At 37.1% G+C, this 14,467-nt stretch overlaps 2 protein-coding genes across 2 annotated transcripts; both read right to left on the bottom strand.

Moving 5' to 3' along the window:
* Positions 1-5,056: 5,056 nt before the first annotated feature.
* On the bottom strand, positions 5,057-7,493 carry LOC110693251 (pentatricopeptide repeat-containing protein At2g27800, mitochondrial-like). Its single transcript, XM_021870405.1, has 2 exons — positions 7,361-7,493; positions 5,057-7,258 (listed from the first exon to the last, which is right to left on the bottom strand). The coding sequence occupies exon 2, from the start codon at positions 7,132-7,134 to the stop codon at positions 5,863-5,865; it is 1,272 nt and encodes a 423-aa protein (XP_021726097.1). The 5' UTR covers positions 7,135-7,258; positions 7,361-7,493; the 3' UTR covers positions 5,057-5,862.
* Positions 7,494-8,093: 600 nt separating this feature from the next.
* Positions 8,094-9,458, bottom strand: LOC110693306 (putative nuclease HARBI1). Its single transcript, XM_021870463.1, has 2 exons — positions 8,572-9,458; positions 8,094-8,511 (listed from the first exon to the last, which is right to left on the bottom strand). The coding sequence occupies exons 1-2, from the start codon at positions 9,456-9,458 to the stop codon at positions 8,094-8,096; spliced, it is 1,305 nt and encodes a 434-aa protein (XP_021726155.1).
* Between the last annotated feature and the right edge of the window lie 5,009 nt (positions 9,459-14,467).

The raw sequence follows: 14,467 nt of genomic DNA, 5'->3' as shown, positions 1-14,467 counted from the left end.
ATGCTTTTGCAAAAATGAAAAGAGGCTTATGGTCATAAAATTTTGCTAGCAAAGGGCAAATTATGTAGTATGTCACAGATCAATATGCAGTCAAAGTAGCCACATGCATAATTCAGTTGATGCATATATACCAAATAAAATTTTGCACCTGTTAAATGCCATCAGTGAATGCCTAAGGTGCCAGTTTGCTTGTTACCTATCTTATCGACTGAGAGGGGGGGGGGGGGGGGGGGGGGGGGAGGGGAATTACAAGCCAGGGGATCTTTTTCAGAACAATTAACTGAATGGTTAATCTCCTGCCAAATGACGAACCAAAAAATTCTTTCCTAGCTCTCACAATTCTGATTCCCTTCCTGCCCTAGAAGATTATCTGAATTGTCTACTAAATTTTGCCCATCAGCTTCTAACAGTAATCTGAACGTCAGAATTTTATGGAGCAATGTTACAGGCTTGATTTGCTTTGATGGACCTTGATTTGGGTCAATTATACACGTTCCCTTGAAAAGGTTACCTTCTGAGGATCCTGTTTCTTCATGAACTAAAGACGCCCTTTCTGCCAACAACAGAAGAAATTTACAGGTGAATTGTGATAATTGGAAATTAAATCATGTTAATTGATTGAATATGGAGACACTGCCTACAAAAAAATGGATCTACTACTTTCATAGTTTCATGACAACGATTGCTTGAGTTATATACTTATCCAGAAGCACTCATGCTATTCACTCCATACATAAATCGGCCTACACTACCAGTATCAGTCTATCAGGTTACATGATTTTGACCCGAATGGCATGATAATTTACAGGTTTTAACATTTATCAATCTATCTTATTATGGTGATTGACAATAGACCATAGACCCGGAACCAAGTTGAATGACTCATTACCCAAGGGTCCCAAGCAGAATTATCCTAATCCAAACAACCTAGTTGCCACTTGTATCTTGAAAAATTATCAGCAAGCCTAACAAACACAATTTTTCTAAGCATGTGTTAGCTAAACTTATAGGTGCACAAACAAATCTACATTCCTTATCTCCTTTAATGGAGTAAAGATAAAAATCAGTATATGTGATATCTTCAACAGATTGATTGGAATATAGCCCCTCTGGTATTTGGTTGTGACACTTCTGAGTTATAAGTTTGATTCCTATCTTTATGATTTAATAGAAAAGTGAAAACCACACACCCTTCTCTGAAAAGATTAAGCATGTTCCAATAGTTTCTTCATATTCTCCTATGTGCATACAAGATGATAGTATAAGAACAAACTCCTCATTAAAACAGCAAGATTTTAATGCCAATACAAGTCTTGCTGTAGGTCGAGCTCAGACATAGAAAGCATCCAGTCTTACACCATCACTTTGTCACTTCCAATAGCTAATGCCCCAATATCTTATCACAGAGACAATTATGCTCCAATTTAGTAGGAGCTTCAGGAGCATTAAAAAAACTTTTTGAATCCTCTTTAAAACACATTAATTCCCAGATCCCGCCTCCTCAAAAAACCTACATCTTTTGTTGAGCTAGACACATCCTAAATGAGTTTGCATTCCAGATCACTACTCCAGTGCTCCACATATATTCAAAAATAAATTGTTTCAACTTGGTTTTTAGTTTTTGGTTTCAATAAGCACCTTAACCCCCCACCCCCTTCCCTATCACCCCATGACCGAATGTTATCAGTCAAAGAAACATTTACAAACGTTTATCCACTTGGCAGAATTAGTACAATAACTTACCCCTCACCCCCTCCTTCATGTTTCCAAAAGTTATGACTAGTTCTTCGAATTCCTTACACTTGACAGAACAATAAATTCCTAAAACATAGAAGTAGAATTATCTACAAAAAAATTGGAGGTACGATACAATCTTGGAAGACCAAAAATAAGTCAAAACTTCTAGAAACCCTGTTGAAATTGTTGACAATCAGAATCAGGGCTTTTATCCAACTTGGGCTAATCAGAGAAATCTTTCTGTCATGAATCTTCTCTTTTTAAAAGTTGAAAATTCTTTGATAATTTCAGATAAAACAAGACAAAAAAGAAGACATAATGTTACAACTAACAAAAAGGCCATGAGCTCACCAGCTTCAGTTTGTCCCCAATGGTCAAGATGGGGTTGGCTGTATCAAAACCCTGCAATATTATTTTATACTTGTCAGGTTCAAGGCAAAGAAGAAATGGAGTTACTAATCAATACCTATTACATAGTTGTCCCAGAAGTGATTACTACTAACCAACTTGTCCCAAATGCAATAGCAAAAGGTCCAATTACCATGTCAAATACCATGTTACCGCAGGATAAACATCATGTTTATATGGATTATGGATTGCGGATAGAATTATGATATCCATAATTCTGATTTTTACTGTATAAAATAAAGGAAAGATATTTTGTGAAACAGTTTCATAACCTCTAAATAATTTCTGATAGGAGAAACTTACGCTTTTTTTTACAGTGATGATTATTTTAATTCAAGAGGCGAATAATATAAGAGAGTGCTATCGAACATAAATGAGAAAATTAACCAAATTGAGGACTTAAATTTGATTCATTGTTTATAGTATCTAATGTGCATGGTAGATGAGTATTGGCAAGCTAGGATACATGGACACTTCATCCAACTGCCGTGTCCGTGTCGGACACCGTGTCAGACACCGACACTCGTGGGACACATGACGATACGTCTCGGATCGTATCCTATCATGACATGGACTGTTTAACTTTTTTGTAATGAGAAAATTTAAGTAAAGTAAGATAAATAAGGTAATTGTTAAATAATATGGGTGCCTTCATATATAGTTCATTGTTAATATGATACAATATGATCTAATGAGAGGACGGAATGACAAATATATGGTCAATTTTTAAAAAAAATATATATTATATGAATTTCAACATCCCGTACCCGTGTCCCTTATTTTGATATAGACATTTTTCCGTATCCGTTTCATATCTGTATCCGTGTCAGTACCCGTTCTTGTGCAACCTAGTTGGCAAGGCCTCTTAGAAACTGACATGGCAATGAGCTACACTAATCATGATGATAAGGGTAAAGAAAAGAGCAAAACATGGACAATTCTTATTGAAAAAATCTACATGTAGACGATGTAGCTAATATGAAATGAACCACAAAATAAGCATGTTTATTGCCTTAAAAATGAACCGAAGAGCACAGAAATCACCAAATTAGCTCACTTTCAAATATGAATTGGAAAAAGTATTTACTATCCCATTGTACTAGCATTTTACCCAATTTTCTTTTTTACCCAATTTTCTTTTACTATTTTCCTGAGAGGATATCTCTTAAAATCAATGTCATCCGGAAGCAAGACAATAAATTTGAGACAGGTAATAACTGTCCACGAGAAATAACATACAGATAGAATGTATGGCTCATTTGGAGGAATGTCGAGTTGGCCACAAACAGCGTCAAGGTTCAGCAATACATACTCGTCTTGCTGATTGTGATCAATGTTTGTTGCACCTAGTTCCATTACCTGCCAAACAGAAAGAAGCAAAGGTATACAGGTAAGGAGACTAAGGACAAAAGAAGAATCATCCATGGGCCAACAAGTAAGCTAGATATATGTTAAAAAAAAAAAAAAAAAAAAAATTATATTTTTTCCGAGCATAAACCACCTAATTCTAGCATTATATTCAAATTCTTTTCAGTTCTTTTACAAACTAACTTAATTTCAAAGTATGTTGTTAAATAGTTGCCTCAGGGAAAAGTTACACCTTTAGGACATAAGTTACATGCACATTCTTCATCAAACACAGATAAAAACCATTGATACTAGATGGTCATTTGGTCTTAGTAACCCCCTTACATTACTACATACCTACAAAGGCTTCTATGCCTAGAGTCGTGTCTTGGTCTTGGTAACCCCCTTCCATAATTTTTTCAATGGTCTGTAAATAGGCTTAACTGGAACTAAAGATGATGCGTATATTACACTTCTTCAACCTAGATATTTGTTAGAAGAAGGTTACCAAGACCCTCTCCTCGATTCCATCTGATATTGTAATGTTCCAAGCTAACCACTTATGCCTCTTAATCATATGCCAGCTCTACAAAATCTACTTCTACAAAAACTTCAAACGAAGTTCTTAATTAATCTTCTCATAATTGAGAGTTAAGACTAGGTTACTCATAGCTCTATAAAAGGAACCCATGTGCTTATACCCAAAAGACTTACCATCCCCACGCGATAAAAGCGAAAGGCAGACCAAAACTTTAACCAAGTTCATTATACTTTATCCCATAGAAAGTCATTCAGGCATTTTAACAAACACCTTCTAGGCGTCCCCTACAAATCTACAATGCTCATTAATTACATTTTAACCAACCAAATCAAACTGCACCCAGAAAACCCCATTTCATAATCACAATCTTTTCACTATCTTTTTCACACTACAATCATAATCTATGATGTTACCCTCATTCAAGTAGCTTTACTTATCCCACTAATCGAGCGTTGCATGTGTACATAAAACGTTGTTTTGTATTGCTTATTATCCACTAATCATGATTTAAGAACACTACTTTGATCTTGTCAAAAAAAGAATACTACTTTGATCAAGCAATTGATTGAATGACCAGTGGTTACAGGTAATAACATAGTATTATTATTAAAGCAGATTATTTAAATTTGCAGATTATTGGAAATTGAGGAGAGAAAAAGATATACCTTTGCAGAGAAGAGATGTGCTCAGGCAGTTCACTTGATAAGAACAGTGAGAGGGAGGAGCTCTTAATTTAAATTTACTAGAATGTACCCGTGCTACTTGACGAGGCAATTGGTCATACTTAGATCGTGCATTTGGCTATGTAGCCTTGTATAAGTATTATAATTATGACCATCGATTTTATACGAGCAATCTTGGACGTTATTTGACTAAAAATCTATGGGGAACAAAAGATTGTATACAAATAGTATGAGTACTTCGTAATTAAATTAACTATTTTCTAGCATCAACTAAACTTAAAAGAGAACAAAAGATAATGTGTAAATTTTTAGATGAAAAAAGCACACTTAAAATGATCGAGCAATTAATTTTTTGTTTAATAAAGTTCAGAGAGTGCACAACCTTTTAATCCAAAACCTCACAAGTAATCGTTAAGAATTCAAATCATCCCAAACCAAAACATTATTAGCTAATAGCTACCTTTAAAAATACAATGAATCGCATTTTTTAACAGTATATTTCAAAAATACAAAGTATTACATTGATGTCACTTTGGGCTCTCTTTACACATGCTGAATAGCTGATCCCTCTTTAAGTCTTTAGATGCTTCTTAGAAAAACTTTCCGATGCTCTTCAAAAAGGCTAGTGGAAGGTCTACTTAACTATATATCAGCAAAGTAAGCAAATTGGCCGATTCTCGGAATATGTTCTTGTCATGGCTGTTGCCAGATAGCAAGCAGCTCATATGCAAATATATTGAAAACCACATGAAGGGCTAAGCCAACTCCCTGTTTGTCAGACCAAGCTGAAACAGCATATAATCTGTCAAATTACACGCTGTAAGTCATATCTCAGTGATATGATAGAGGACATGGAATCTCTGCAGAAGCAGCAGATAACCATTTTCAGAGTACTAACGTTCAAGAAACTGACCAAATAAAGGGCATAGTAGTTAGGAGTTCACTGTAGAAAGTAAAGGTAAAACAACCAACTGCGCACAATAAAGAAGCTTAAAAGAGTGGTTTGCTAGTGCAACACCTACTCCTACTGAAGCTTCAATTCAAACCCCAGGAATATACAAGTTCTAGCACAGTATGAACCCCAACAATAAGCCCAGCAGACCTCTAGACGACTTGTCTAATTGATGTTAAAAACTATTCTTCACACTATTGGAATCCATTCCTGCTATGTGCAAAGTCCTCTTTAAGAACACATAGTAGCTTTTTGTAGGTAGGTCCATCAACAATGTGTTTCTCCTGAAACTCTTTCAATAACCTAAATGCCTCTTCAGCTCTTCCTTTTCGGCAATACTCATCCAGAAGAGTCTTATAAGTAATTAGATCAACCTTGTGCTTTTCAGTCATCTCCCACAAATAACTCAGAGCTTCCTCAATCTCACCACCAAGTGCCAAAGAACTCACAAGAGAGTTGTATGTTTTAGCGCTAGCAACAAACCCTTTTTCCTTCATCTGAAAAAATAACTCCCTGGCATTTTTTGTCCTGGTTTGAGCACATAGTCCATAGATAAGGTAATCATAAGTGAGTGCATTGGGGACACAAGTATAAACAACACCCATCTGATGAAATATCCTTAAGGCCTCATTGACATGATTAGAAAGCACATATCCTTGTATCATTGAATTGAGGGCGAAAATGTCAGGCTCAATTTTATCATTGATCATTTGCTTGAAAAGACACTCCATAGTACCCATATACCAGTGATTGATGTATGTATCTCTTCTACGGCTAAGAAATGCAGCAAACAAAAGGTTGTAAGTCCTCATAGATGGCCTGCAATCTGAATCTTTGGCCTTCTTCATATGTTTGAACACAGTAATAGCTCTGCTCAGCTTCCTGGCTTGAGTGTAATAGTAAATAATAGTATTGTACAAAGCCTCTGAGCCAAAATGAGGAAGGGCAAGGAACTGATCGACAACATCATACATTTCCTCAATCATCCCGCCAACCCCAAGCTTCTGGACGGTAATGTGGTAGGTATTCACGCTATGCTTAAACCTATGTTGTTTTGACGCCCAATTAAAAAGTTCTAAACACACCAAAGGATCATCTTCCAAGGCAATGGCACCGTGCAAATCATCAGCATTAAACCTTGCAGGCAGTTGGGATACAGCCTTATTGAACTTAACCTCGTTAAGCACAGGCTTTCTAGCTGGTCTAAGCCTTCTATTAACCCGTTGTCTATAAGCTCCTGAAAAAGGTCTATGTGGCTTTGAAGAATACCACAATAAGCTGGTACGATTTATTTGAGAATAATGTGAATAGATGGTAAAGGCTGGGCTGAAATTAGAACAACCAATTCTGGCATTAATTACTTCATGAGGTGACACAAGTCTTGAAGAACAAAGTTGATGGAAACACCAAGTTAAGCATTTAGACCGACCATATTTGTAAAACCTCTGAATCGAGTTAAAGAACATGGTTTCCTTAAGTATACATGTCAACTCAACAATTTGGCCCTCAACAGATACACTCGGGGCTGCTAAAAATGGGTACCTACAGGCCCGTCCCTGAGGAAAAGAGCTCTGATTTCATAGTTGAATCCTAACATTAGTGTTGTGCAATACATTAGCAACCAAATTTTGATTCAATTATCTCATAATTTTAGGGATATTTGATATGATGATAACAAATAAAACAACTTACCTCAGAAGCTGCTTCAATGGGGGATACAAGAACTAGATTCAACGGAGAACGGCAACTGCGCTTCAATGGAGAACGGCGAATGCGCTTTAGTAGAGCAGTTCAATGGTTTGGATGCGTTGGATCCCTATTAAAAGCCATGACCCATGACCCGCCACAGTTATTAATGTCTTAGATCCGTCTAATAAATAAATGAGTTGAGTCTTTATACGATCGTCTAATTATGGGACAGGGCAGACCTTAGGGCATCATTATTGGTGAACAAAAAAAAATGGTTCATGGGTCACTATCATCATTTCTCTCTCATCCACATCAACCCAATAAACCATTTACAATATTCACTCTTAACAATGAACACTAAACAATGGTTCATCATCAATACTCCCTACCCCACCTTATTTTATTTTTGTAAATATAATCTATTTAATTCATAATTATAATTTATTAACTCTATGTCAATGTAATTAATTGACACATTTAATTTTTTAATCGTGATTACTAATTAAGAAATTATCGCGTTTTTTTATCAGATTTTTTAAAAACTAATTCTTGTGATCAATATTTTTAAACAACAACGCAGCTAATTTTAATTAACATAATTAAAAAAAAAAAAAAAAGAGGTACAAATCGTGATTACAGTACTACAACTATAATCAAGTACATTTTTAAAAACAAAAAAGGAACTACTACACATCGTTTTGTAAGATGTCCTTAGGGATAACCATTTGTTATAAACCTAATTGCGTAAGTTCTCGTTGTTACCAAATTTATTCCATATATGTGCGACCAAGTCGTTTTTTAGCTGCAAATGAGTCTGTTGATCCTCAATCTCTGTTCTACGAGTCAAGTATAAGCCGATATCCACAATACGATCAGTACGGTACTCGGTAGTGTCCTCATTAGCGTTGCCTCCAGCATTCATAAACTCATTGGTATTAACGTTATTTTGATACGTCTCTCGTTCATCTTCAACGATCATATTATGTATTATGATGCAGGCGAGCATGATATTGTGGAGTATATCGGTATCCCACGCCAAAGACGGCTTTTTAATAATGGAAAAACGAGCTTGAAGGACCCCAAATGCGCGTTCAACGTCTTTCCTTGCAGCTTCCTGGTGTTTTGCGAATAAACGATCCTTACGAGCTTGTGGACTCGTAATAGATTTCACAAATGTAGCTCATCTAGGATAGATTCCATCAGTAAGATAATACCCATTCGTATAATGATGACCATTGACTACGAAGTTCACAGCAGGTGTTCGACCCTCTAAGACGTCTTCGAACACAGGGGATCGATGAAGCACATTAATATCGTTGCAGCTACCTGGCATCCCAAAGAACGAATGCCATATCCATAGATCTCTGTCCGCAACTGCCTCCAGTACGAGAGTTGCAACTCCTGCTCTTCCTTGATACTGCCCCTTCCATGCGTGTGGACAGTTCTTCCACTCCCAGTGCATACAATCAATGCTGCCTATCATGCCAGGAAATCCACGTTCTTCCCCAATACGTAGCAATCTTTCCATATCTGCAATGTTTGGACGGCGTAGGTACTGATCACCGAACTGGTTGATGACACCTTCTGTAAACTTTTGGAGTGCCAATCGTGAAGTAGCCTCACTTATACGGACATACTCATCACAATCGTCTGAAGCACACCGGTAAGCTAGTTGTCTAACGGCCGCAGTGCACTTTTGAAGTGGAGACAACCCAAGACGACCTGCCGCATCTCGCCTTTGTTGAAACCAAGGGTCATGTTGGGTCACTGCGTTAAGAAGGCGCTCAAACACATGTTTACGCATTCGAAACCGGCGCCGGAACAAGGAACTTGGATTAACTGGGACTTCCGCGAAATAGTCATTGTATAACCGTGCATGACCTTCTTCGCGTCCCCTATCCTTTCGGGGCTCAGTAGATTTGCGTCGGCGTTGCTGAGTGGCAGCTTGAATAATTGGTGGAATGTACTCATGCATTACGTGTTGTATCATAAGACACACTTCATTACATTGTTGAACTCTAAGCTCCCTTCCCTCATCATCCGAGTTAGATGAAGATGAAGAGGAATCGGTTGAGCTTAAGTTGAAACTGTTTGAATTCATTTTCTACGTAAGAAATTTAAGATAGAGTGAGTTTTTCTAATAATAACTGCAAACGATTTATGTGTTTGTGTGTAAAATAAATGAAAGAATGGTGTTTATTTATAGTGAACTAATTTGTAATTCTTCTTTAGAAATAACTGAATATTATGAGACAAAGATCACATGGGCTATGACAAACACTGGATTAGAACCACACATAAATTGAATGGAGAAGAAGCGTTTCACATGGGCTTAACAAAGGGGAAATTAAGATACTGACACAGTTATATATAAAAAGACAAATTGATATAATTGAATAAAGAGACAAAGATCACATGGGCTATGAAAATGGGATAGTGGAAAAGATCCATTTTACGGATTAACTAATAAAGTACAAATAATTGGAAATGAGTACAAGAGGTTGAACTGGAATTGAAAACTTATCACTACTGAAAATGAAGATTACAATGCCTAAGCATCATTAGTGAAACTTTTAATTTTGTTCTGAAGTATTACTATCATTTCGTCTTCCCACTGTTTTCGGTTTACTTTCTGTTCTAGACGAGCTAGTTGCTCCCAGTGGATCCTATGTTGTTCTAGCTCAATTTTCCGTTGTTTCCTTGCCTCCTTGCGCTCCTGTATTTCAAGCCTCTTCATTTTTGCTTCGTTTGACACATTCATCGAATCCCCAAATAGCTGCAATCGGGTGTTGAATGTTTCTAATTCCTTAAATGCTTCACTTGATGGAGCTTTACCCTTCGGGATTTGTTAAACATCGCCCACAAATTACTACATAAAGCCCACAAAATTAATATGATTTGACAGTTTTGCCCCTTTGTCAATTTTCTCTGAAAACGAAAATTTCACTCACCGAAAAATGTGGAGTCGTACGGGGACGCCGGGGGAGGCCGGAGATCCGGGGGACGACGAATGTCATCGGAAAAGACGGCTGGCGTCCGGAGGAGCCGCCACCACCGTGGCACCGGCGCCTAGCCGGGACGCCGCCACCATGGCGGTGGCGCCTAGCCAGGACGCCTGTACCATGGTTGAGGCTTCCAGGACAGGCGCCATGACCATGGTACTGGCGTCCCGGCTAGGCGCCACCACCATGGTGGCAGCGTCCCGGCCAGGCGCCGGTTCCAGGGTGGTGGTCCGGCCACTTTTTTTTTTTTTTTTTTTTGCTTAAAATTCAAAATAAAAAAATTTCTCAGTTACCAACAAAAAAAAACATGATATTACACAAAAATAGAAAAAAAAAATATCAATTTCCAACAAAAAAAAAATATTATACAACAAAACAAAAAAAAATTAAAAAAAAAAAAAAACAAAACAACCACGGCAAGGTGGTGGGGCGCCTGGCCAGGACGGCCGGTGGCTGGTGGTGGCGCCAGGTTCGGCAGCCACGTCCACCGGCCTGGCGTCTGGGTAGGACGCCCAGCCACAGTGACTGGCGCCTGTCCCAAACGCCACTCACCGTGGCTGGGCGTCCTGCCCAGACGCCAGGCCGGTGGACGTGGCTGCCGGACCTGGCGCCACCACCACCTTGCCGCCACGAGCCACCACCACCTTGCCGCCACGAGCCTCGACATCCCCGTACTTTGATTTTTATTGAGGTTGTGTGTTTTTTTTTTTTAAGGTCAAGGGCAATATTGTAACTTCAATATAAGTTTGCGGGCTTTATGTGGAGATTTGCGGGCGATGTTTAGCAATCCACTACCCTTCAACCTCGACTTAGCCTTTTTAATTTCTTCATCACGAGCTACTCTCTCATCACCGATACCCACGCTGGTCGGTGTGGTAGGTGAGGAATTGTCACCCTCATCCCGTGTCCTCTTCCCACTACTTCCGCTCCCTACAGACTCATCCGTCAGTGGAGTTGAATGTGGACGTCCCACCGAAGGCTTGAATGTTTGTTGGTCCAAGAAAGACCGGAATTTGTCCCACTTCCTAATTTGGATTCATTCCTCGTAGAAGGTGAATCGTCCGAACGAGTTCTCATGGATTTTGTGGGCCTCTTGGATAACATCATCTTCGTTATAGCCACTTCCCTTTCGCTTCCGGCCTTTATCATAGCTTCCGCACCACTTTAACACGGCTTCAGAGATTCGCATCCACCTTCCCTTCAAACTACTAATAGTTCGTAGGGATATTTCAACTGGATTCGATTCCCTGGCAGCATCATATGCGTCCAAGACTCTGTTCCAAAATACACCCTTCTTTTGATTTGTGCCGATAATTATGTCGGTCTGGTGTTCAAGTAGGCGGATATAAGAGCCGCAGTTTCTGATCGCGACCAACCTCTATTGTTTGAACAACCAACACGAAATTCCGGAGTTGATTGGAGTGGTTGCCGTAACATTTGAGTGAAGTTTTGATGGGGGGAAGGAGTTTCATTTCCCTCACCATCATCCTCGCATTCTTCATTTGCCTCATCTTCTTCAGATAAGACATTGCTCGATTCCCAAATATTGGGATTCGGTTGTTGTGACGGAAAATAACCAGATGCAGCACCATATTCACCGTAACCCATTGGTGTCATGGATGGATGTGGGAAATTTGAACTGCTTTGAGAAAAATTAAAATTTTGAGGGAAATTTGGTGGATTATATGGGAAACTTGACTGGGGTCTTTGAGGATAAACACCAGAAAAATTATGGGGAATATTTGTGGGTGTTTGTGAAAAATTAGGGGGATTTGGATAGAAATTGGCTTGATTTGGGATAATATTTTGACCCAAATTTTTTTTCTGCTTTCTATTTGTATTGGGGTTGGTATTAGCATCCATAATTATAATTTATAATTGGAAAAAATAAAAAATTAATATTAATAGTAATAATAATAATAATAATAATAATAATAATAATAATAATCTTAATAATCTTAATAAATAGAAATAATAATAATAATAATAATAATAATAATAATAACGATAATAATAATAATAATAATAATAATAATAATAATAATAATTATAATAATAATAATAATAATAATAATAATAATAATAATAATAATAATGATGATCTTAACAATCTTAATAAACAGAAATAATAATAATAATAATAATAATAATAATAATAATGATAATAATAATAATAATAATAATAACGATAATAATAATAATAAAAATAATAATAATAATAACGATAATAATAATAATAATAGTAACGATAATAATAATATTAATGATAATAAATAAAAATAATAATATTAATATTGGTAAAAATAATAATAATATTGGTAATTAGTGAGGGGATTTTTGAAGAGAAAAATATAGTAGAAAAGAAAATGGATTTTTAAAGTTGAAGAAAGTATATCAATATCAGTGTCTATTTATAGAGGGGAAAAAAAGAAAGCCGTTGGTAATTTTTTTTTTTTTTTTTGGATTTGTATTTTGTAAAATATATCCGTTGTAAAATTACAACGGATATATTTAAAACTGACAACACGTGTCAAGCAGCGGCTGGGCCAAGTGGCGCGCTCCCTTGAAACGACGTCGTTTTGCTTTTAGTTGAATGGAAAAATTGGGTGGGGCCCACAACGAATTTGTTCCTCTGACTGATTGCAGCAACAATCGAACTTGCAACCACTCAAGATGAACAAACTTAGAGTTTGCCATTAAGCCAACCATTTTATTGTTCACTCATTGTGAACCATTTAATTGTTCACCCTTAAGGGTGCTCTTATAAGAGCTTAGAGTAAAACTGTTTTAAAAAGCATGGATTATTAGTTTATCTTTACACTTTCATTTCTCAAATACTATCTTCACACACCAAGCTTGTATAATAATTTTTTTTTTTTTAAATATTTTGAAAACGGCTAAAATTACATTAATTAAACTGAGTTTACAACAAACGAAAGGAAAGTATGGTAACATAAGTCAATTACAAGTTATCATGTTTTAAATGTGGTTAGGATGACTCTTTTGTTGTGGCCATTATGACAAATTAATTATGTCATGTGAAGTGCGGTTTTAACATCAGCTGACGGTCACCTACATTTTATTATAAATGCAGTTGCAGACTAGCAAGTGTAGAATTGTATGAGTTAGTTAATTGTATGAATTGATTAGTGATCTGTGTAAAACAGAAAATTATTATTTAATAACTTTGAAAGTGACAACTTTAATACTTTTTTAAAAAAAAAAAAACATCTAAATCAACCGAAGAAATTTCCAAAATGCGAGGAGGGATTACATCACTCCACATCCATTGGCCAAACTTCCATGGTTGAAAGTAAGTCAGTTTGTGTGCTATATTATTACCACCTCGTTTTACAAAAGACCATGAATCGCTAGTAAAATTAAAAAAAAAAAAAAAAAAAAATCTAGAATATCCTTAATAATCAGATGAAAGGAACTTGAGCCATACAAACGCTTCCTCATTGCCTCAATCACCACCAGATTATCACTCTCGATCCCAATGTAGCTCATAACCTTGTGTCTCGCATTTTTCATGCCCCACAATACTGCTTTCACCTCTACAATCTTAGTCTCTCATTTTTCACTCCACTACACCGTAGCTCCCCAAAGCACCACCCCCTCACTATTCCTGCAGACTGCACCCAGCCCTGTCCCCCACCTCCCCCAAAACACCAACATCAACTATAATTTTAACCACACCAGATGCCGGAGGAGACCTGCCCACAGAGACACTCTTTCCACCCCTCCATTCCCCATGTTATTCAACTTTCGCAACTCATGCCCCTTCGTATTAATCTTCAAAGCATGGGCAACAATTTGCTCAACATTCGAATTTTCACCCTCAATCATCCATAACCCAACACATGGTAATTAAACTCACCATATCCTCTCCAAAATTACCAAAACAGTGCTCCCACCAATCACCCATACTACAAAGAGAGTGAGACAAAACCATAGAATAATTGCATTTACTCCAAATTGCTCGGACTAAACTGCAATCTTTTAACGCATGCATGACAGATTCTTTTTCTCTTTGGCAAACACCACAAGCTAGTAGGCAAGGCACAAACTAGCTAAAAAAAAATTAGCTTTAAAATCTTACGTGGCC

Source organism: Chenopodium quinoa, unplaced genomic scaffold (genome assembly GCF_001683475.1).
Source record: "Chenopodium quinoa cultivar QQ74 unplaced genomic scaffold, ASM168347v1, whole genome shotgun sequence".
Lineage (NCBI taxonomy): Eukaryota > Viridiplantae > Streptophyta > Magnoliopsida > Caryophyllales > Amaranthaceae > Chenopodium > Chenopodium quinoa.
Note: the sequence above shows the minus strand (reverse complement) of the source record. Positions and strands in the feature narration are given on the sequence as shown.